Genomic DNA, 21,673 nt, shown 5'->3' on the forward strand with positions numbered 1-21,673 from the left:
AAATTGCAGGAATTTTGGAGCTCTTTCCTTTGTTTTGTGGTGGCATGGGGAAATTCTCTTTAACTAAAAGCTGATTGGAATCTGAGTTCAAACTTTGTTGGAGCTTTTACTCGATGTATTTTGGCCTTTTGGGTGCAGCCAAAATCTTTGTTCATCTCTTTTTAGTGATTTTTTCTAGCATTTGGTGAACTTATGAACATAAATTTATTTCAAGCTCAACCTTACCAATACATGGGTTCATGGGTGGCTTTTTTTCAGGGTTTTCTCCAAGTTTTTGTTTTTGTCTTTCCATTCTTTGTCCTGTCATCTTTGAAGTATCTGTGAACAAATGTGTGTGTATTCTTACTTCAAGAAAATAAATAGTATTCAAGGATTTAATTTAGGTTTCTGAGGTCTTCGGTATTGTTCCTGCTAGAGACAAACAACTTCATGTGGAGCGGACAGCAAGGACAATAGCATGGCTCTCTAACCTCATAATTGGCTGATATGGCATCCCATCCCGTCTATGTCATTTGCCAAAAGCAGAGGCCCTGCAGTAACGACCCATGAAAACAATATATTAACAAGACTTAACAGCTGGCAGATTACAGTTACACCATTAACCGGGCAACCACATGGGGCCACTTTGCAATAATTTCTTTGTTTTGAGCAGCATCTGTCTCTCAATTCTCTTTTCAAGGGAGGCTAGAGTTGTGATCATATCATTATTCAACCAAGCATACGTACATGGTTAAAAGGATAATCCAGGGTTTTCAGGCAAAATTAGCAAAAACAATCGTGAAGAAGATCGAATAAATGTGGAAGTGGCAAGCAGAAACGAATAACATCAGAGATTTCCAAGACAGTTGGTTCTTGAGGAGAAAACAGAAGACTACTAAAGATAATAGAAAAATTGATAACAGCTGTTGGGTGTTGACAATATAAGATGAATAGTACACATTAGCCTTTTAAGATTGCATTCAGGAATTCATCTGAGATGTTTCTTGTTATCCATGTTTCATTCTTTAACTTATCTTGCCGCCTCAAATTTTGCATTTCATAACATTATTGAGCTCAATCTTGAGCTATCCATCCAACCTTGGAAAAGGAAATTCGGAAAGAAAACATAGGAGATCTTCAGTAGTGGGCAGTGCAGCAATCAAAGCAGTCTTACAATCGAGATTTTGCCTGCTCCACTGGTGCACTCTGCAATGGAACAGTTCAATCATCAGGAGTGAAGAAATTACAGTGTGCAATATCAGCTACATAATGACCCCAGATATATGACGGACAGCAACCTAATATAGTATGGTTTACTGATAGACCATGCCTATTCTGTGGTGCAAAAGGCAGGTAATTTCAGCCAACTACTTCCATGCCACACAACAAGCACAGGATTTAACTGTTTGAATTGGTTTTTGCGAAATAGCAATCAGTAAAATCTTGCTTAACAAAGACTGTTTGAATAGATTTTTCAGTTAAGGGCAAGTGTTGTAAAAGGAAACAAATACATCATCCCAATCCTTTAAAATACTTAACTATGTTGCAACAAGTGACTGACACTTGCACTGATAACAGTTGACAAATTTCCCTACTCAATGAGAGGAAAAGGAACGCCATAATAAAATATAGGCATGAATGGTAGGTCATAAACAATCCTCATAATGCACGTAATAACTCATGAATTCACCACTCAAATAATATAGCAAACAATGTACAGTTTCAGGTTTTCTTACCAATGGAGCACCCTTGGCAGCTCGTTCAGCCAAGAAGGCACAAGGCTTGAAAAAGTCTCCATACATCTTTGACCAGTCCTCCAGTCTTGAATAGATGTACTTAGATCCAAGAGAATCAGCCCAAAACATAATTCCTCCCCTGAGAAAAGTCAAAAGTAATTTATTATATTAAGAAATCAATGAAATTCCAGATGGATTAATTAAAACATAGACTAGGTTACAAACCTGTAAGGTGGAAATCCCATGCCCATAACAGCAGCAATGTCAAGGTCTGCAGCTTTCACTGCAATACCTTCTGCAAAAACTCGGCAGGCCTCATTCACCACTGGAAAGAATATCATCTCCACAATGTCCTTCTCTGACAATTTCACAAACTGCATACAAGTGTAGTCCCACAAATATGAGGTAAACAAAGAGTGAGACATATGAAAAGGGAGAGAGAGAGAATTAGATTTTCTGTTCTTTATAATGTTAATATTAACATATTAAGTGGCTTGCACTTCAGAATATTTGATGCGACCATAGCACCAAACACAGAGAAGACAGACCTTAGGGTCAATGGCTACACCCGAGATGCTCCTCGCCTTCTCAATGTACTTCTTTAGTTCAGGATCAGGACTAGCTTTGCGTTTATTATCATACAAATAAAACCCTTTCTGAGTAGTTTCACCTGAAACAAAGTGGAACAGGATGAACAAAATATGCTTGAATATGTAATTTTTTTGTCAGCCAAGGTCCAATAACGAAAATCATACCTGCTCTCTTATCCTCTTGCATAATTGGGATAAGCAATGATTTATAGGTTCTCTCAGGAAAGTTCTCTACAAACTGCATGCCAGTTGCAATTGCGACACCAAAACCAACCAGGTCAGCCAATCTGCATAAATAAGAAAATTACTGAAGTCCGGTTCACTGACAGATCAAAGTTCGACGCAGTACTAAAATGTCATAAATTTCACATGAATCCAGTACCTGAATGGACCCATTGGCATTCCAAACTTGGTAATTACTCGGTCAATCTGATAAACATCTGTTCCCCGTTCAATAAGGAAAAGGCCTGCTTGTGTATATGGGAAGAACATCCTATTGACAGCAAAACCCGTGCAATTTCCTACAACAACTGGAGTTTTCCTTATTTTCTTCCCAACATCGAGCAAGTCAACAATTATTTGGGGAGATGTCCGCTTGGTACGAACAATTTCCAATAGTGGCATGATGTGAGCCGGACTGCATGACATAGAAAGGTTGATATATGAACCATCTGAGTGAGGAAACAGCAGAAGGAAGCAGAAAAACAGGGACAACATACTGGGATAATACCTAAAGAAATGAGCCCCAACAATCCGATCCTGGGATTTGGTCCTCTCGGCAATCAAGTTCAAATCAATTGTGGAAGTATTACTAGCAAGTATGCAATGTGGCGGGCAGTATTTCTCAAGATCAGCAAAAATTTGTTGCTTCAGAGAAACATTCTCAATTACCGCCTGGCACAAGGTTTATAAACAAATTATGAATATTAAATCTCCAGATAACAAATTGTAGGAAAGGCAAAATGAATAACACATATCATTAACTACCTCAATGACCATGTCCACATCTCTAAAGCTTTCATAGTCAAGAACACCCCTAAGCAGCGAGATAGTTTTTTCAAACTTTTCTTGAGTCATTTTCCCTTTCTTAACTCGGCTTTGTAGATTGGCTGAACAGAAAAGAATAGGATCTCACAAACAAGCAACTTCCAAAAATGTAAACTACATCAAAATTGGACATCAAAAAAGAAAATAAATAACCCAGGTCTGGTCTCACCTTTGACTCTACCAATCCCAGCCTCCAAGAATTTCTCATTCACTTCTTTCAGGATTACTGTATAATTGCTAAGAATCAATGCAGTTGCTATTCCAGAGCCCATTAAACCTCCACCTAGTACAGCAACTTTCTTCACTCGTCTTGGCACTAGGCCCCTATCAGTGATCCCAGGAACCTGTCAATTGCTAGGACATAAGCGTTTGTAAAAAGTTAAGCAGACAAAGTAGCAAAGGTTAGTGGTAGCATCCAGGCTACCTTTTACAAAGGGCTGGATCACTTGATGCTTTGAAGAGTGTAATGTAAAATAGCTCAAGAGTCATTATATTAAACATCAAATCATTTCTATCAATTATCAATTGAGAGCCACAAGTTTGAGCTTCAAATTACATGCCAGATAAACTAGATCCAAAAATAAATCAATCAACCAAAGCACTATGAACATCATTGATGAGAGAGATGGTGGATTTTAATCAAAAGTTTGTTCTTTAATCAGACTAACCAAAATGAAAAGCAAAAAAGATTAACTATATTAGCTACCAAATGAAGAGCTGAAATATAAACATATAAAACCATCTATCTAATCAACATACAATTGCAAGATCTACCAAGTGTATAGTTGAGATGAAAAACAAACAGTTCCCAATAGTAATTATCCTTCAAACCTTTGATGTTCCACGCTGAGCAAAGAAGACGTGGATCAAGCTTTTGCAGGTGTCAGATTTGAGAAGTCCTTGGAAATCTTCAGCCTCCTGCCAATATCAGAAATGCCATTTAAAGTTGTAATTTTAGCTGTAAATACAAAAGCAAGTAAAAAGGTATTGGGGATAGGTAGAGACCTTCCACAGCCCAGCCCTTGGACCAGCAACTATGCCCTCTTCAATAACATCAATACAAACCAAGGGGTGTTTGAGATTTGGAGCCTGCTTGCGAGCCTGTGCTCTAGCAAAATTAAGTATTTCCCTTGCCTCCCCAAGGGGCTCTAACTTATTAGTTTTATAAAGGCTAGCAACCCATGGTTTTCTCCGTTCCAAAATAGCTAGTGCCCATCGTCGTGCGGTGTTTACCAGCTCATGAGATGAAACAACAGCATCCACAAGACCCAATCCAAGGGCTTCTTCACCTTTAACAGGCTTTGATGTCTATTTAAGGGAAAGATGGGGAGAGAAGAAAATGCTCTGTTAATGAACAGAGACCTTAATACTGTAACCATATCAAATCATACCAAAGTCAGATTTATGCAAAAAGCTGCTCAAACCACATACCAACATCATTTCAAGGGACTTCGCGAGACCAACAAGACGTGGAAGTCGCTGTGTTCCTGACCCAATTTAGGAGCATGAGAATACCAATAGTAGGGAAGAAAAACCAGCTGCCCAAAGGTCTAAGCAGAACATATATAATGCCAACATGACATATTTAATCAAATATCATAAAAGAATTTTGTCACACGACTTAGTTCATAAAATAGGAGGATTTCAAGTGAAAGTACAACAACGTATGTGCTGCTCTGTATCTATTATCCAAACCTATACTAAAATACACACACTGCTTCTCATCAGTCCAAGCACCAAGGCTTTGAAGCAGATGCCATCTATCGCTTCTTTACCATGACAAATAAAAATATTTTGAGAAACTGCAACGCAATTTTTTTCCTCCTCTCTGATAACATCACAATCTTCTAACACGTAGAATATTTGAAATGTGTGCCAGAAGAATGGAAAAAAAATAAAGTCCACCTCTACCTTCAAGACACCAGAACATGAAACAAATGTTGTACTGATCCATAATGAAGAAGTTGCATAGATATTGAATAGATGGGGAAAAACAATCCATGTCAGGAGAAAAATTGTAAAATTTGAGAAATCTATAACCACATAGCACCTCACATACAAATTAGTTCACTTCAATAACCAATGGCTTCCACATACACAATATAAACAGTATTAACATCCCATTAGTTATACCTCCAAACCCAGGAATTAGTCCAAGTTGAAGCTCAGGCAGGCCTAATTGCGCAGTAGGGGTCGATATACGTGCATGACAAGCCTGAAAGAGAGACACTATAAGATTTAAACTTTCTGAGCAACAGCATAAGAGATTGTCTGAAGAATTTTAACAATACCTACCATTGCAACCTCTAGACCCCCACCTAAGGCAAGGCCATCAATGGCAGCAACTGAGGGTTTTCTAGCAGCTGAAGTACAAAGCATCTAGAGTGAACATGGTTCCATACAACTTTGATATACTTTCCAGTTTAAAAATAATTAAAACCAAGTCATTACCTTCTAAAGTGTCACTGAGAACCTCCACTGATATATAGCCAGGCTTTGGTTGTTCCACTGGAAAATACAACTAACCTTATCAATCTCAATGTGATGCAATATAAGAACATATACTTTAAACAAAAGAACTAGTATGCATACCATTTCCCCCTTGAATTCTACCAAAAGCTGTAATATCAAAACCACCAGAAAATTTTCCTTTTGCACCTGCTCAAGGGAAAAACAATATTAGTATCTCATTAAACAACTCCAGTAACAAAGACAATATCTTTGCTCGACTTTCCTTTACTTTTAAGGTGATCTCCTTGAATTTACCTGTAACAACAATCGCCTTGACATCATCTCTTTGTAAGGCCTCATCAAAACTCTCTTTCAAGCTTTGCAACACTGTGAGGAAGACACGTAAACGCAATAGAAGAGATCAATTGAATATCTCACCACTCTTATAAAATTATTAAAAGTTAATTTTAAAATACAAGAAAGAAACGAAAAATATTTTTCATTGACCAAATCATGGCCTGGCAGTGGCCAAATTTTGAAGAATAAACAAAGCAATGCAGGACAATTCTCTCTCTTTCTTTAAAGAAAAAAAATGCAGGACAACCACTGCATTTATTGATCCAAAATTGGCTTTGAACTCCAATCGTGCTCAACATTTCCTTTTGTAACTTTTAACTAAAATCTAACACTCCCTTTCCATGTTTCTGACCTAATAGTAGATAATTGTGGAGTTTTTCTACAGCTTTGTGGATGGATATCTAATTCCATCCATAAAAGGAGCCATTTTAAGTAGCGTAGAGTGAATTACTTGTGATCGGACCTAAACAAAATCATGTAAGACAGTATTAGTTAAATACCAATTGTCTAGAACATTACTTATCCATTTAAAAGTATCAAACCTCTAAACTCTGATCTTTGTAAGAAAAATGCATGTCTGACTTTGTTTTGTTAGGACATGTCGAGTTGACTAATACATCTGTTTTCCTCCTAACTGCATAAAACCCCAAAAAATAATTTTACTAATGAACCAAAAAATTAAAACCCTTTCCAACAATTTGCATAAAAATTCATCGGCTCACTAACAACAAAGAAACCCCAAGAAACTCCATAATCAAAACTTGGATTACGAAGCAAAACACAAAAAGGGTAATTGCGAAAAACAAAAAAGATCAGCAAAAGGGTACCGTCAAGTGAAAGAGAGTTGACTGGAGGGTTGATCATCGTGATAACAGCAACCCCATCAGCTCCAACTTCCACCGTTGTTCTTCCCTCGTTCTTGCTCCCCATTATCACTTTTTGTCCTGTGATTGACAATTTTTGTTCGTTATGTTTCGTTTCTTCGATCGAGTTTGTAATCTAAAAGAGCAAAAGAAAAATTATTGGGTATGGAAGGTAATAATCAAAGCCAGTTCGTTGGGGCGACAATTTATTGAGTTAGAGGAGGTGTCGTGTAAGAATGAGAACAGTGACGTTTTGAAGAAGTTTGTACGGTAACCAAAGTAGGGAAAAGATTAGGAGATTCTAATCCGCTGCTGCGCGCTGTGTCTACTTCACAATGATATGGTTCGGTTTCGGATGAATTCAGATCCTCATTCGCTCTTTTCGGAGAGTACATACCACACTCCTACTATTTTTTTGCTTAAAAAGTTAAAAATAAAAGTTTATATCATGATAATTTTTATTTTTTATTTATTACCTATACGAGTTTTTAAATTTTGATTTATATTTAACAAAAAATTAATTATAGTCAAACTAATATGAATTAATATTACATCTCGCAGCATTGATGTGATTAAATACGTTAATCACGTCAGTTATTTACGTTATGTATTATATGAAAAAAAAATCAATAAGATGATTAATTTTTTATTAATATTAAAAATTTGTTCAGATATTGTAAAAAATTAAGAGTTTAATTGAAAAATTATTATAATTTAAGAATCTTTTTGTTATTTGACCTTTTTTTATTGTCTTTATTCTTTGGTAACGATTGAATGAAGGAGAGAGAGCAAGTATTATTATATTACATCAAATTCTATAACCTAATGGTTTATTTTTGTCCTTCTATACTATCAATCAATCATGTTTCTTTATAATAATAATAATAATAATTATTATAATAATAATAATAATAATAATATTATTATTATTATATGATTCCAACTACCACCTTTTAAAAGGGTTACATAACTAAATAATTGAATTTTTTGGACCAAAAAAATAAAACTAAAGCATTATTAAAATTAATATATTCATTCTATTTTTTAATTGATTTTCTATTGATTGAATTCAAATCTAAATAATTAAATTAATATGATAAATATATAAAATTTGTTATGAAATCAGTAAATTTCAAGCACTATTTTTGATATAATAATAATTCACAAGATTTTTTGGTGTATTAAACTTGCAAAAGTAAAAAAAAAAAAATAGCCTACAACTTGATTGAAGATATACTTTGTAATTTTAGACATGTAAACATAGCACGATAATGACACAAGGTTAAGTAGATTTGATTTAAGATTATTATGTTTTGTAATTTAAATAGGTTAAACCTATTTAAAATACATATGACACATTTAATATATTTAATTAATTATATTATCATATCAAATCTTGTAATATAATATTTAATCTGTTTATAAAACTTATTTTAATAAATTAATCATTTTAATCATATTCAAAAATTTTGTCATGTCATAACTATATTATATCATATTAAATTTAATTTGATTTATTTTAACAAATATATTAATTATGTCATGTAACATATATGATAAATATATATATATTTAAAACTTTGACGTAAATCGAATTGTCGTGCCTAATGTATATTAGGAAAATGGTGTTGTCCACGCACGTTTAGTGCGAGTAATAATATCCCAAAAGATAAAGTGCCCTTTTCGTCCTTTTTATTTCCGATCATCTCGAAGTTCTAAATATCACAACTATCCGGCTGACGCAACGCAAGGCCACGTGGATAATCTTCACCAAAAACGGGTGCGCATCTTTAATCATTTCCTCGCAGCGCGTGCAATCGGCTCCCAATTGGAATTGAAAGAATGATACGGATGATGACGTGTCGAGTTCTAAGTGGCTATTTTTCGGTGAGACTTTGAACTATAACGTAGGCGAAAATTATCCCGAGAAACGGATTAGATGGAAATACTGGAAAAGGAGTTGGGTTTTGATATTTCGAATGTTCTCGCACGTGACGGCGTCGTCGCTTTTAATCTAGACCTGAATGTGGGCGGTGTGACCCGAACCCGGAACTTGAATTTGTAACAATGGGCTTGGGCCGTGCTTGCTTGGTGGTTAGATCCAGATGATTTTACTTTGTAAAGATAAAGATGATAATAAGTACAATGAATACAAGTATTTGGTATTATTCCACTCATTTAAGTAAAATTAAGATAATTTATATATAGGATTTAATAGAGTAGGGTGTAATTTAATAGTGTTTATTATTAAATCCGATTATAATTTATAAATAATAATTTTTAATATTTATTTTATTTTTAATATATGTATAACTTACAAATTGATAAATTATTGATTTTAATTTTAATTATCTAAATATAAGTTTTATTTTAAACTTATTAATTTAATTTTTATTATTAAAAGACATAAATACAATTTTATTGTTATTAAATTCGAGTCGAGTCGAGTTTTGTACTGGGTGTCCACGTTATTTTATTATTAATCATATTGGGATAAGGTATGCATATTAAATTTTTTTATAGTTAAATGAAAAAATATTAGATATAATACTGGACAATTATAGTAGTAATTAAACTTGAATATCTTATGATTTTAGTCAAATAAAAATATATATACTTAAAATAGGGAAAATATAAAGTTTTGGAAAATCAGAGATACCCTTTTCCCGCGCAAAATACAAAGCCAAAACCCCCCAAATTCCCGCTTAAGGAATAGAGAGAGAGAGAGAGAGAGAGAGAGAGAGAGAGAGATTCTCAGAACGCAACAGATTACGGCCATGGCCGCCACGGAATCGCCGCCGCCGTTAAACGACGTCGATATCGTGTGTTTAGCCCAACAAAAGCGTCCCACCAACAACCACCACTACCAACCCAACGTTTCACTGCCTCCATTTCTCCGCTCTCCTCACTCTCACGAGTCCCTCCTCGCTTACCTCCACTCACGCGCCACTTCTCCTTCTCCGTCCTCCGCCGTTTCCGAATACGTCATCTCTCTCCTCTCCCTCATTTCCCTCTCACCCGAAACCCCTTCTGTCTCTTCTCTCCTCTCCTCTCTTCTCTCATCCTACGCGCAAATCTTCCCTTCGCTTCCCCACGACTCGAATTCCCTCAAAACAATCAGTTTTTTCAACACCCTTTTAATCCACGTCCCTTTTGACGACCTCAAATCGGTTATCGATTCGGTTGTATTAACTTTATCCGAGGTTGTTTCAGTGGACGATGCGCAACTGTTCGATCTTTTCCCCCAATGTTTCGAGTTGATTCGAAACGCAGAGGAAAAAGGTGGGGATTATGTCAATTCCGTCCTGGATAAGATCCTTGATTCCAAATGGTCAAAAGGGTCGTTGCTTAAAATGGTTTCCATCGTGAAAGATTTCAGCTTTCTAGATAAATCGCGAGGGAAGGAGTTTTTGGAGAAAGTTTTCGTGGGGATTAAAAATGTGGATTTGATGGACTTGCCTTCACTTGTTTATCAGTTGTTAGTTTTGGCTTCGAAAGGCTTCAATAAAAGGGAGGTTATTGAAGGGATTGTGTGGTTTTTTGGGTCTCAATTGGGTTCGAAAATGACTTCCACAGTTAGGCAAGTTGAAGGGACTGTTTTGTTGCATGTGAATTTCGCAGTCAAGCAGGATCCTTCTTTGGGGAAAGAGGTTATGGGGTTAGTCAAAACAGATCTTAGAGTATTCAATCATTTCACTGTGGCTGTTTTATTGTCGGTGTCGAGGGTACGAAGGTTCAGTGAAAGCTCAATCACTATTTTGAAAACAGCACTGCTTACTGCTTACCGTGACTACAAATTTACCAAGTGAGGAACTACTTTTTTTAAGGTGTCTTTATCTTATTTAACCTTCAAATTGTGATTGTAGTTATGGTCCACTGGTCCTTATGATCTTATTGGGTGCTTTTAGCTGAAAATTCATTCTTGCAAAATGTTGTTTCTTATTAAGAACTAAAATTGGGTTGTTTTTGGATTGTCTAGCTGTTAATAATTAGCTCAAAACTTAGGATTTAAATCCATAACTGAAATACTTTTCACTGAGATATAATAGTTAGTCTTAATATTTATAAAGGAAAAGCTTACACGTTGATATTCATGGATCTATTTCAATGATCTCATATTTTCATGATAGTGCTACTGGTGGTAAGCCTAAATACAATTGCTACCATTGATAGTTTCTGCTTCTTGTTATAGATTCCAAATGTAGCAATAGTCTGCATTTGCTTGAGCAATATATAGTTTCTAGTAGGGCTGGTGTACCTCATAACTTGTCCTTTAACATGGCTTAGCATTTATAGTTCAGGGTATGTCAACTCTTTTCCCCTTTATATAGTATGCTAATATGTATGTGGTTTCTTCATTCGTTTAGAGACTGTAAGTGGATACCAGATGATATGAAGGAAGAATATCTGAAGAGTGTTAAAGTCGTTGAGAAGTCTGTGTTAAGAGCTGTAATTCCCTTCTTTTGCCTAGTGGATGTGATTGATGATTTCCACCACATGCATAATCAGATACTTAAATTCACATTATTTATCATTTTGCTGGTCTTTAGGTGAATGAAAGCAACTATGGGGGGGAGCACATGGTGCCTAGCATGGTTCAGTTTGGTTTCATCTTGCTGGAGTCAGTTGGAGACGTAAACTGCACAGAACTCTGCAATTCTAATGGTCTCCTGGGCATTGAAGAGCTTGGTATTCAGATGCTGAAAACTCTATTTGAGGTTCATGATATGGCAAGAAATGAGGTTTGTATAACTCTGCAATCATGATTATATGTATACTTTTTTTAATAAAGCTACCAACATTCACCATGAAATATTATAAGATAAGAATGAAAAAAAGGGGAATTCAACAATGAAACTTCAGTTTAATGGAAATTGTTGGGTTGTGAATATTACATTCCATGGTTGTAGCAGTTATCTTGTTTGTTCTTTCACCATTGATGCTCACCCCTTTTCTCTTATGAAGCTAATGCATCAAGTAGTTGCCTTCAGGAAATGAATAATGTTTGAAAAAAGATCTATTGCCCTTTTCTGTATTTACTTTTGGTTTTGAAACATATCCTCAGTTTTAGACTTTTAGTTACAATTATGAGGAACTATGATTTCCTTCTGCCCTTGAAATCATTAAATGAAACTGTTTTCTTTTCTTTGTTATGAGCATGGTGTAGTAATTGATTAAATGGGTTTGTCACAGATTATTGAGCAAATCAAGTTTCGCATTCTCTCTTTGAAGCCAGAACAGAGTAGGCCAATAATAAGGTAACTGCATACATATAAAATATTCATTTTTATTAATTTTTGGTTATGAATAGCACTAATTTTGATGTGCAGGCTGCTCGGTCATCTTATTCAGTGTTACCCTTACCCCATGGTGGAACACGTTCCCCGTCTGAAGGAATTGTTGGATTATTTCACTTTCATGGATGGAAAGGTTGCCTCTTATCTTGTTAGTGCTCTATTACCTCTCATCAGATTCAGTCGTGATCTTCAGGTAAACATTCTCATGCTCAATATAATGGGCAAAGGCGCTTTAGCCTTTAACTTCACATAAATCAGTAGTGGATAAATGAAACAAAATTTTTTTAGAATAGAGAAATCTAACTGACATTACATAAATCTATTACTTGTGTTTCAGTTTCTGATTAGTGATCTGTGACCCCAAAGATCAATCTTGGATCTCTAGGTGAAAGATTTGCCTCATTCTTTGATGCTTTTGTTTAATTGTTTATTCTGACATTTCAGGATTACACTATTTTGGTTGTCCGCAAGGCTATGTTCAGAAGAGAAGATACAGTTCGTGTTGCAGCAACAAATTCTATTATTGATCTTATACTGGCAGAGAAGCAACCTAAGAGGGATGGCTTGTTTTCTTTCCAAGACTCATCAAGCCAAGCCAGCTGCAGTCAACAAGCTGATATACCCTGCAGCATGGGGGAAGGTCTCTTTCAGGAATTGAGTGCTTTGCTGCAGAGATGTTTTCATCAACAGGTTTTTTTTTTGGTCATTTTAGTGCTACTGATTTTTGTATCCTTCTTTTGTTCCTTTACAACGGCATTTCTAATTGGTGTGAAATTGCTTATTTAGGCAAAGGTCAAGGAAGTCGTGTATCAAGGACTGGTGAAGCTCATTTTAGTAAATCCATCAATTGGAGGGCTTGTCTTTGATTTTCTATTGCCTCATTTTCTCCAGTTTTTTAAAGAGGTAGTTACTGAAAGCTTCAAAATAGCTTTATTTTAAAGTTTGTAGTAATCCTGAATTTTCACACACTGAGCTTTCATTATCTTACATTTGATTTTACCATGCCATTGTTTTGACAGGAGAACGCAGACTGTTTTTCATGTACATATTGCATATGAGAGAATTGGTTTGTGCAGTTATATAAGCTATTAAATCCTGCATTTAATAATTTGACATGAACTACTATGTCAGCAGGATGAAGATGTCCAACTTGGAGTCAGCTGTTGTATTAAGTCAGAAAGTGGCAAAGTACTTATTCAGGAGCCACTGGATTGTCTTCTTTCTTGCGTCTCTTGGATTTTACTTCTTCAGCCACATGGAAGAACTGATCAGCTCTCAGATTCTATCGGGCCATGTTTTGGTTTCTCCCTTTCACAAGAGAACGAGGTATTCTCCTCATTGAATAAGATTAAAAATAAAAAATCTAATCCATGGTATTGAAGATGATATATGAAATCCTTTATCTAACAGTCATATTGGTAACATATGAGGTCTCACTCACACCATAAATCTGAAACTACCGCAGGATGGTAGGAACTTGTCTAGTGAGGTGTTTTCTAGTGCTTTATTGAAGATTCGGAAGTTTCTAAGGAATGCAAATTTGGAAGGTTTGGATTTTATCTACATTTTATATTGTTTGTATATTTCTATCAGAACATTAAGAAAGCAAAAGATCTATATAAAGAGAAGAAAAGAAGACTTCTGAATCATGCAGTAGTTTAATTTCTACAATTTATTGAATTAGGTTCCTGCCTCTGCCTGTTACTAGTTTCTGTTGTCTTCATATTGAAACAGAAATTCTTGGTCAAACTCACGATGCAAGCTCCACAGTTGTTCATGAAGAGAAAAGAAAATGTTGTGCATTAATTTTGTCAGGAATTGAAGAGGTGCTAATGAATACCATTGCTATGGATTTGGAGAAAGCAACAGATCAAAAGAAGGTCGAACTTGAGAAGGAGCTTATAGAGTTTGTTGGCCTTCATGACTCATTGTCAAAGGATACATGTACTTCAAGAAGCAATGTTACCAAAAAAGTGAATTTACGTGCTACATTGACTCAGACACCAGATAACATTGACTCAGGCAACACCAAATTGATTCAAGAGCATATTCCTTTCTTGGCAACTTCAAGCATCTATCAACTATTGCAAATAGCATTGAAGCTATACAGTAGTGAAAGCTCTAACAGTGAAGCAACTTCACAGAGTCATAGCCAGTCATCCTTGGGCAAAGCATCGAAAAGTTGTTTTAAGATTGTTTCGTTCGCTTTGAATGCTTCTCTTCATAATATAAAATCTTCAGCCCTTGTGGGAAATGAAGATCCCTTGAAGAAATTGATATATGGGGATATCAATATGCTGGGGTCCCAATTGCTGAGTTTAACTCTCTCGCTCAAATCAGGGTCCAATGTTGCAACTAGTCAGAAGAAGAAAGAAAGCAAGGCAAAGAAAGATGTTGAAGAGAGAAAGGAACATCTCCATCTAGCATTACTTTGCTTGAAGGAAATGATAACAATCAGTTTGTGCAGCTCCCGTTTGACTGGCTTGCTTGAAAATCTGTTGTCAGTTCCCCAACTTGAAAATGCTGGTTTGCATGATGAATGTGTTTTGGCCTCTGAAATTGATGACCGAGATATAAGAAACAAAGAGTTGTTCATTCTGAAATTTTTGAAGCCGATGCTCTCTGAGCTCATGAAAGTATCAGCTTTTCGCAATATTGAGGTATATATGATTATTTCCTTTGGTTAAACTACCGTAACTTTTAGGAATAAAAGCAATCTAAGTGTAATTCTTTAATTTTCAGGTTCTTTGTGGTATCATGTTGATGATTGGGCACAAATTGCCCTGCAAGTGGAGGAACTCTCATGCAGCCTGGGCTATTCATATTTGCAAAACCAGCAACACAACAGACTCCAACATTGCTAAAAGCATGGTTAGACTTGCCATCAGTTTAAGCTCACCTCCAACTGATTTACATGTGGCTCAAGACATGTTAAAGGAGCTATTAAAATTCATCGGATCTAACAGTAGTGACTCATCGCAAGTATCTGAATACCTTCTGATAAACCAGTCAACAACCACTGCTGTAGCTTCTTGTCTACTACAAATAACTGACGCTGTCATTGTGGACATGGACTGGGCAACTAAAAAATTAAAGGCAGCTTCACAAGTAGCTCAGAAAAGCACTCATCTTAACCAGAATGGAGAACATAATTCTGGGTTGGTGTTTGAGGAAAATCTTTACTCGAGGGTCAAAGCAGTTGTTGAAGTGTTATCTTCCTTTGTTTTGATGAGCCTCAAGGGTAAGTAGGCACTTTGCATAAACGTCTAAACCTCAATCTTTCTCTTATTTTAACTGGAACTTACGACATTGTTTGATACAGATAGTCAAGCAGAGCATTTTCTTAGATTGACAGCAAGGTTTTACAAGCATTTAGCTCAAATGTCAAAGCTCAGGATTGCTCCAAAAGGTCACAAGCAGCCTTTACCAAGCCTTCAATTCCAGAAGCTCGTGGAGCTAACCTGCAAGCTGCTAACCAATCCACTCTATAACTTTGTGGCAGAGATGCAACAAGTATGGACCTGAATCTTCTTGGCATTTTGCCCTTTATGCAGTTGCATTTTTAATTTTAAATAACTTGCAGGCTCAACAAGAAAATACTAATAGCAAGGGCATCATAAACAAGATCAAGAGGGAGAATAAATGCATCCCAGACCTAATATTCCAGATAGAAGATTACGAGAAACATCTCATTCGACTTAGCAAGGCAACCAAGGTCAACTTACTGAAGCATGCCAAGCGTAGCACTTCAAGGGACTTCAAAATATTGGACCCAATAACTGTTCCCAGAGAAGATCCCCCAAACCATGACCCTAATCCCAACAACTCTGCTGCAGATGGAAATGAATCATGCAGTGATTCTGAAGATGATGAAGGAAATGGATCAGAGAAAGTGCTGTCACCTCAATCTGGCAGTCCTTTAGCTGAAGAGGAGTCTGAATCTGATGCTGAAGATAGAGCTTCTGTTCCCACTGTCAAAAGGGTCAAAAGGAGTAGAATTGTGCATGACTCTGAAGATGAAGGACAGGAATAGATGGAGGTAGTTGCCTAGTTGGCATGTGGCATCCTGCAAAGTGATGACTGTGTGCAAAAAAAGTGTGGTTTCAAAGTTGTAATTATTCAATAAAATAGGTGAAGCAGTAGTTTGTGAATGAATGGTACTTGAGAGGAGAAACGTGTATGATGGGGGGCAAAAGGTCAGTCAAAACCGACATCCAGATTTAGCCTAATGAGTTTGGCTTTTCAATTTTGACCCTCACTCATTATACCCTTCTAAATTGGGTATATCATATTTGTGTTGGTGCCTATTCCTATGTGTTACTTTTTCTTTGTAGGTAATATGAAGACTGAAGAGTAATTTTTATAATAATTTTTTGAAGCCTGAAGAGTAATTTTATAATAATTTTTTTAATGTCACATATTGTACATCAATTAAAAATAAGATAATTTTAAGTTTATAATTTTCACTCAAAAGATATAATTTTGAGTTAACAATATTAAATCGTGATAAATAGTAAAAAATATATTCAATTTTTTTTTATGAGGAATCTCATGAGAGATATTAAAATTTAATTAGATTAAGATTAAGATAAGTTTCATTCTTTTATAGATTAAAGAAATAAATTTAAAATTTATAAATAATAATATTTTTCCACTTAATATATATGTTTTGGGTTGAAAATATTAGATAGTGACAGGTTTATTTAGTGAAATATGTTTAATGGGGTCAAGGAGTTAAATCAATTTAAAGCTAATTTTAATATTGAAAAAGCCATTAAAGACGATCATAAACTTTGAGTAGACTGCTCACAGATCAAAGAACAGAGTCACATCCATTCACCAAAATTTCACCTGACAGAACCATTTTCCCATGCTCCAAAAAGATAGAAGAAAAAGGGAAAAAAATTGGGAAAAAGTAATTTAAAAATACCATTAAAATAAAAGAAAAAAAATCAACTAACAGTACAATTTACATAGAGTGACCACCCACCATTGCAAACAGGAAAGAGAGAGAGAAAGTGAGTTTTCTCTTTGGGTTCTCTCTTCTCTCTTTTCTTTGGCTCTGGGAATTTTGAAAAACGAAAAACGGAAGACTTCTTTTTCTTCTTATTTTTTTAACCAAATTAAACAAGAAAAAATGAGCACTGAAGAAGCAAAGAGAAGCATCACCGGAGCTCTGACGGTGAAACCGACAACCGACGACCGGAAGCCATCTCCCGTGACTACTACGGCATCGGCTGCTGCAACGGGAAAGAAAGTCATCATCAAAAGCGCCGACATGAAAGATGACATGCAAAAAGAAGCTGTCGATATAGCCATCTCTGTTAGCTCTCTTTCTCTTTACTTTAAAGCTTCCATTTTTACTCGATTCGGTGTTGTTTTTAACGGTTTATGATTCGATTTCGTTTCTGGGTCTTGTTCATTTGGTATTGGATTGTTGGTAACTTTGGAAATTTGTTGACTTTGAGTGGTTTTTGCTCTGGGGTTTTGATTAGGCATTTGAGAAGAACAATGTAGAGAAAGATGTAGCAGAGCACATAAAGAAAGAATTCGATAAGAGACATGGTCCCACTTGGCATTGCATCGTTGGTCGCAATTTTGGTAACCCAATTTCCGTTTAGATTTGATATATTTATGCTCTAGTAATTTTGGTATCAGAAACACAATTTTTTTGGAACGTATTATCTGCAAATTAATTTCTTTTAAGTAATGATGTTGTTTTAGTTGAAATCATAGTAGATCTAGGCTTAAATGAGATGTAAATTACATGTACATTAGATATCATAAATGCTAGAGATGTTAGATTGGATTGTGTTAATCTTAGACCTTCTGTGTTTAGAGTTGGTAATGTAAACATAGGTTTTCCATTGTTATGGAATTGCTGGATTAAGATCAACAAATACCTGTACTGGATTTATTGCTTTTGATAAAAGGGACAACTCCATCTTTAGGTCTCAAACTTTATCTGGTTATTCTAGGAATGACTATTTATAATAACTTTTATGTTTGATCAAGGATCATAGCTTGAGTGACTTCACTTTAAAAAATTCTTTACGCTAACTCATGTGCAGTTCATACTGTTTACATGTATATTGCTCTTATTTTTCATTATCTTACTTAATTTCATAGAGGATTTCATAAGGGTGTGAGTCTGGGCATTAATTATGCTTGGATCTAGTCAGATTGGCTAATATACAGTACTTCATCAATGTGCTTAATTACCTATTTGATACCTGCAACAGTCATGTTACTGATTTTGTTTTCATTTAGTTGATGGCATTAAGAATGCACCTCCATTTTCATTTTGTGTATCACATGTTATACTATATGTTTTTCTATTGATTAAGCAAGTGATTAGAACTTGGAACTTTCAGCTTAGAGGTCTCAAGCTCAAAATTTCAGATTTAGGGGGGGGGGGGGGGGAAGGTAGGGCTGTGCAAAGGCGGTTGCGGGCCAGTTTCGGTTCAGTTTTTCCCAAAACTGACAAAAAATTTCAACCAAATTAACCTACCAAACAGCACCCCCCAAAATCGGTTTCGGTCGGTTTTTGGGATGGTCGATTCGTTCGGTTTCGGTGCAGCATGAGGTGGTTTCTGGCTTAGGGTTTAGCTGGAGAGGTGGAAAGGGAAAGGAGAAAATAGGGGGTTCGGGCTGTCAGGGGAAAGGGAGAAAATATGAGAGCTGCAGTCTTCAGAGCTGGTTTAAGGTCTTTTGAGGGAGATTTTACCCTTATGGGGGCGTAAGGGGGTGTTTAATGAAGAGCATTTTTGTACTTTCACCCTTAATGAAAACCAAAGTCAATCACCGGCCGGTTATTCGGTCGGTTCGGGGGGGAAGAGTCCCCCAAGGGCCGAGTAACCGTCGGTTACAAAAACTGACAGTTGTGGTCGGTTGCTTGGTTGCAACCGACCGCTGCACACCCCTAGGGGGAGGGAGATGGGATTCATGGGATGGAATAGGTTGCATCCCTTTGAATAACCCAAGAGCAATGGACCTCCATAGGTACCAAAGAAAAAAGTTTGAGTCCTAAAAATGGAAATGTGGAAGGAAACTTTTTTATCTAATTTTTTAGTAAAGTTTGAATGCTGAATTTGACTCTAATTATACCTAGGGGTGTGCAGCAGTCGGTTGCAACCGAGCAACCGACCGCAACCGTCGGTTTTTGTAACCGATGGTTACAACCGATTGCAATCGTCAGTCATGCCGATTGACCTCGTCGGCTGTTCGGCTCGGCCCTCGGGGGAGACTCCTTTCCCCTCGAATCGACCAAATAACCGGCCGGTGATTGGCTTTGGTTTTCATTGAGGGTGAAAGTACAAAAATACCCTTCATTAAACACTTCCCTTCCGCCCCATAAAGGTAAAAGCGTTAAATTTTCCTCAAAAGACCCTAAACCAACTCTGCAGACTGCAGCTCTCATATTTTCTCCCTTTCCCCCGATGACCCGACCCCCCTATTTTCTCCTTTCCCTTTCTGCCTCTCAAGTTGAACCCTAAGCCAGCAGCCGTCTCATACCGCACTGAAACCAACCAAATTGACCATCCCAAAAACCGACCAAAACCGATTTTGGGGGGGGGGGTGCGGCTCGGTTGGTTAATTTGGTTGAAATTTTTTATCGGTTTTGGCGAAAACCGACCCGCAACCGCCTTTGCACAGCCCTAATTATACCTGACTCTATTTGCTATCATTGTAGTTATGTTGGTATTTACCTGATGACTATAGATGCATGGCCATAACTTCTGTGAAATATATCATTAGCTGCTTAACCATTGGACAAAATAAATTGGTTTGTGTTCTGACTTCTATGAGTTTTAATTGCCCTCAGTCTGTGACTACAGCTTTTAGGGTCATTAACCAACTATTTACTTGTATTATGGATCAGATGCTCATTACTGAAAAAAAAAGCACATTATATAAGTGAAATGTATATTGCATACATTTTTTTTAATCACCATGTCCTAGATTTAAATTGCAGTAAAAGTTATATGTTAGAATTAAGCTTTGCTGTCCTTTGCACATATTTTCTAAATCGCTATGTCCTATATTTAGATTGCAGTTAGATCTATGGGCTATGTCACACTATTTCATTTTAGTTTGTCCTTGCAACACAATGTTTTAGTTTTTCTTTAAATTGGGAAAAAAGATCCATTTAGTATGAGTACAAGCTATTTTAGCATTCACCCTCTTCATCAGCTATTTTTCTGTGGACATGTTCTCTGGTTGAGAAATAATAGCACTATCATTTTGAAAGAGGTAGCTATTGTTTCCTACAATGTTAGGAATGCATTGGTAGCTTAACCAAATCATATTCTCTTTGGAGCATGGAGCCTTGCTCATTCCAGATTTTGTGGATGTCTGCTAAATATTTGTAGTCCTCATACTGATTCTCTAATGGACACAACCTAGATAAATTACCAATATTCCTAAACTTGTGCTGGTAGCGTCATACTTTCTCAGTTATTGGGTCCGTTAATCTTTTCAGTGTTCTGTACCTAGGCTTTTTTGCTGTAATCGGTACTCAGTAATGTACATCCATAAAGTGCATTTGCAGTTGTAATGCTTGTTCTATGTACATAGATAAGAACCTTTTCATTTGGGTTTCTATGTTTCATGAAAATTTCCATCCAGTTTTCAGGTCTTGAACTGGTTTTAGATGGAACTGCCTTTTGGTCTTTGCTACCTTTGCAATCCTCTGGTCAGTATTATGTTGCATTAATATCCGTTTCTTGTATTTTGGTGCAGGTTCATACGTCACTCATGAGACAAACCACTTTGTTTATTTCTATTTAGATCAGAAAGCAGTTTTGCTCTTCAAATCTGGCTAATCATGTTGTTACATGGATGAAGAGTGGTGATTCATGAGCGGCCTTTACTTATGCTGTTATACTTAGCAACTGTATGTATTAATTCAAACCTGCTTGTATGTGAATCCTCTGTGTCCTAAAATTCTTGTGCCTAACTTGTATATTTTATTACAACCTAAACTGGGTTTGAACCATGGATGTCAACTGCAGTCATTTGCTTATTGGTTTCTCTTAGTTTGCTCACTAATTACTTAGTCCCTTTTTTCGGTTAAGATTCCGTTTTCCAGTGAACAAAGGGAGCATTTCCCTGCGCTATAACCTGAGAATGTGTACTTTTTATCATTCAAAGTGATCGGCTACCGGTGGTTTCTGGCTGTGCTGAAGGCATGAAGGAGTCAGATACATTTTGCTAAACACATAAGCTTGTGACCCAGACAGTGTCATATTTAAATGCCTTCCAAATTGAGAGGAGAAACCTGGGTTTTTCTGATGCCACCTGCAGAGATGAAGTCAAGTGACAGGTGAGTAATAGCAGGCAGTGTTTTTGTT

The 21,673-nt window shown here is 36.3% G+C and overlaps 3 protein-coding genes across 4 annotated transcripts; 2 read left to right on the forward strand and 1 right to left on the reverse strand.

Moving 5' to 3' along the window:
- On the reverse strand, positions 763 to 7,302 carry LOC18603530 (peroxisomal fatty acid beta-oxidation multifunctional protein MFP2). Its single transcript, XM_007035569.2, has 18 exons — positions 6,988 to 7,302; positions 6,119 to 6,190; positions 5,945 to 6,010; positions 5,804 to 5,860; positions 5,648 to 5,715; positions 5,486 to 5,567; positions 4,784 to 4,839; positions 4,358 to 4,660; positions 4,184 to 4,270; positions 3,522 to 3,696; positions 3,293 to 3,414; positions 3,036 to 3,199; positions 2,688 to 2,942; positions 2,471 to 2,592; positions 2,264 to 2,385; positions 1,941 to 2,089; positions 1,716 to 1,854; positions 763 to 1,185 (listed from the first exon to the last, which is right to left on the reverse strand). Exons 1-18 carry the CDS (start codon positions 7,088 to 7,090, stop codon positions 1,150 to 1,152), a joined length of 2,178 nt encoding a protein of 725 aa, XP_007035631.2. The 5' UTR covers positions 7,091 to 7,302; the 3' UTR covers positions 763 to 1,149.
- LOC18603531 (Fanconi anemia group I protein homolog) lies at positions 9,759 to 16,696 on the forward strand. Of its 2 annotated transcripts, none has more exons than XM_018120399.1 (13): positions 9,759 to 10,828; positions 11,391 to 11,472; positions 11,574 to 11,765; positions 12,217 to 12,281; positions 12,354 to 12,513; positions 12,765 to 13,010; positions 13,107 to 13,223; positions 13,452 to 13,646; positions 13,786 to 13,867; positions 14,055 to 14,980; positions 15,063 to 15,561; positions 15,643 to 15,833; positions 15,904 to 16,696. In XM_018120399.1, the coding sequence occupies exons 1-13, from the start codon at positions 9,801 to 9,803 to the stop codon at positions 16,351 to 16,353; spliced, it is 4,233 nt and encodes a 1,410-aa protein (XP_017975888.1). In that variant the 5' UTR covers positions 9,759 to 9,800; the 3' UTR covers positions 16,354 to 16,696. The 2 variants fall into 2 exon arrangements, with proteins under 2 accessions (XP_017975888.1, XP_017975890.1); XM_018120401.1 differs by having other exon boundaries at positions 13,455 to 13,646.
- On the forward strand, positions 17,277 to 21,371 carry LOC18603532 (dynein light chain 1, cytoplasmic). The gene is made up of 3 exons (XM_018118667.1): positions 17,277 to 17,643; positions 17,816 to 17,921; positions 21,063 to 21,371. Exons 1-3 carry the CDS (start codon positions 17,458 to 17,460, stop codon positions 21,143 to 21,145), a joined length of 375 nt encoding a protein of 124 aa, XP_017974156.1. The 5' UTR covers positions 17,277 to 17,457; the 3' UTR covers positions 21,146 to 21,371.

The sequence above is a fragment of the Theobroma cacao genome, chromosome 4 (assembly GCF_000208745.1).
Source record: "Theobroma cacao cultivar B97-61/B2 chromosome 4, Criollo_cocoa_genome_V2, whole genome shotgun sequence".
Taxonomy (NCBI): Eukaryota; Viridiplantae; Streptophyta; class Magnoliopsida; order Malvales; family Malvaceae; genus Theobroma; species Theobroma cacao.

Bases quoted from the DNA above. Each gene is read 5' to 3' on its own strand.
- LOC18603531 (XM_018120399.1), top strand. From the start codon at position 9,801: ATGGCCGCCACGGAATCGCCGCCGCCGTTAAACGACGTCGATATCGTG. The intron at 11,473-11,573 runs GTAATTCCCTTC...GCTGGTCTTTAG, and splicing joins AGAAGTCTGTGTTAAGAGCT to GTGAATGAAAGCAACTATGG. The intron at 13,224-13,451 runs GTAGTTACTGAA...CTACTATGTCAG, and splicing joins TTCTCCAGTTTTTTAAAGAG to CAGGATGAAGATGTCCAACT.
- LOC18603532 (XM_018118667.1), top strand. From the start codon at position 17,458: ATGAGCACTGAAGAAGCAAAGAGAAGCATCACCGGAGCTCTGACGGTG. The intron at 17,644-17,815 runs GTTAGCTCTCTT...GGTTTTGATTAG, and splicing joins CTGTCGATATAGCCATCTCT to GCATTTGAGAAGAACAATGT. The intron at 17,922-21,062 runs GTAACCCAATTT...ATTTTGGTGCAG, and splicing joins CATCGTTGGTCGCAATTTTG to GTTCATACGTCACTCATGAG.
- LOC18603530 (XM_007035569.2), bottom strand. From the start codon at position 7,090: ATGGGGAGCAAGAACGAGGGAAGAACAACGGTGGAAGTTGGAGCTGAT. The intron at 5,716-5,803 runs GTAATGACTTGG...TTTGTACTTCAG, and splicing joins TCTCAGTGACACTTTAGAAG to CTGCTAGAAAACCCTCAGTT. The intron at 4,661-4,783 runs GTATGTGGTTTG...TCCCTTAAATAG, and splicing joins AGTCCCTTGAAATGATGTTG to ACATCAAAGCCTGTTAAAGG.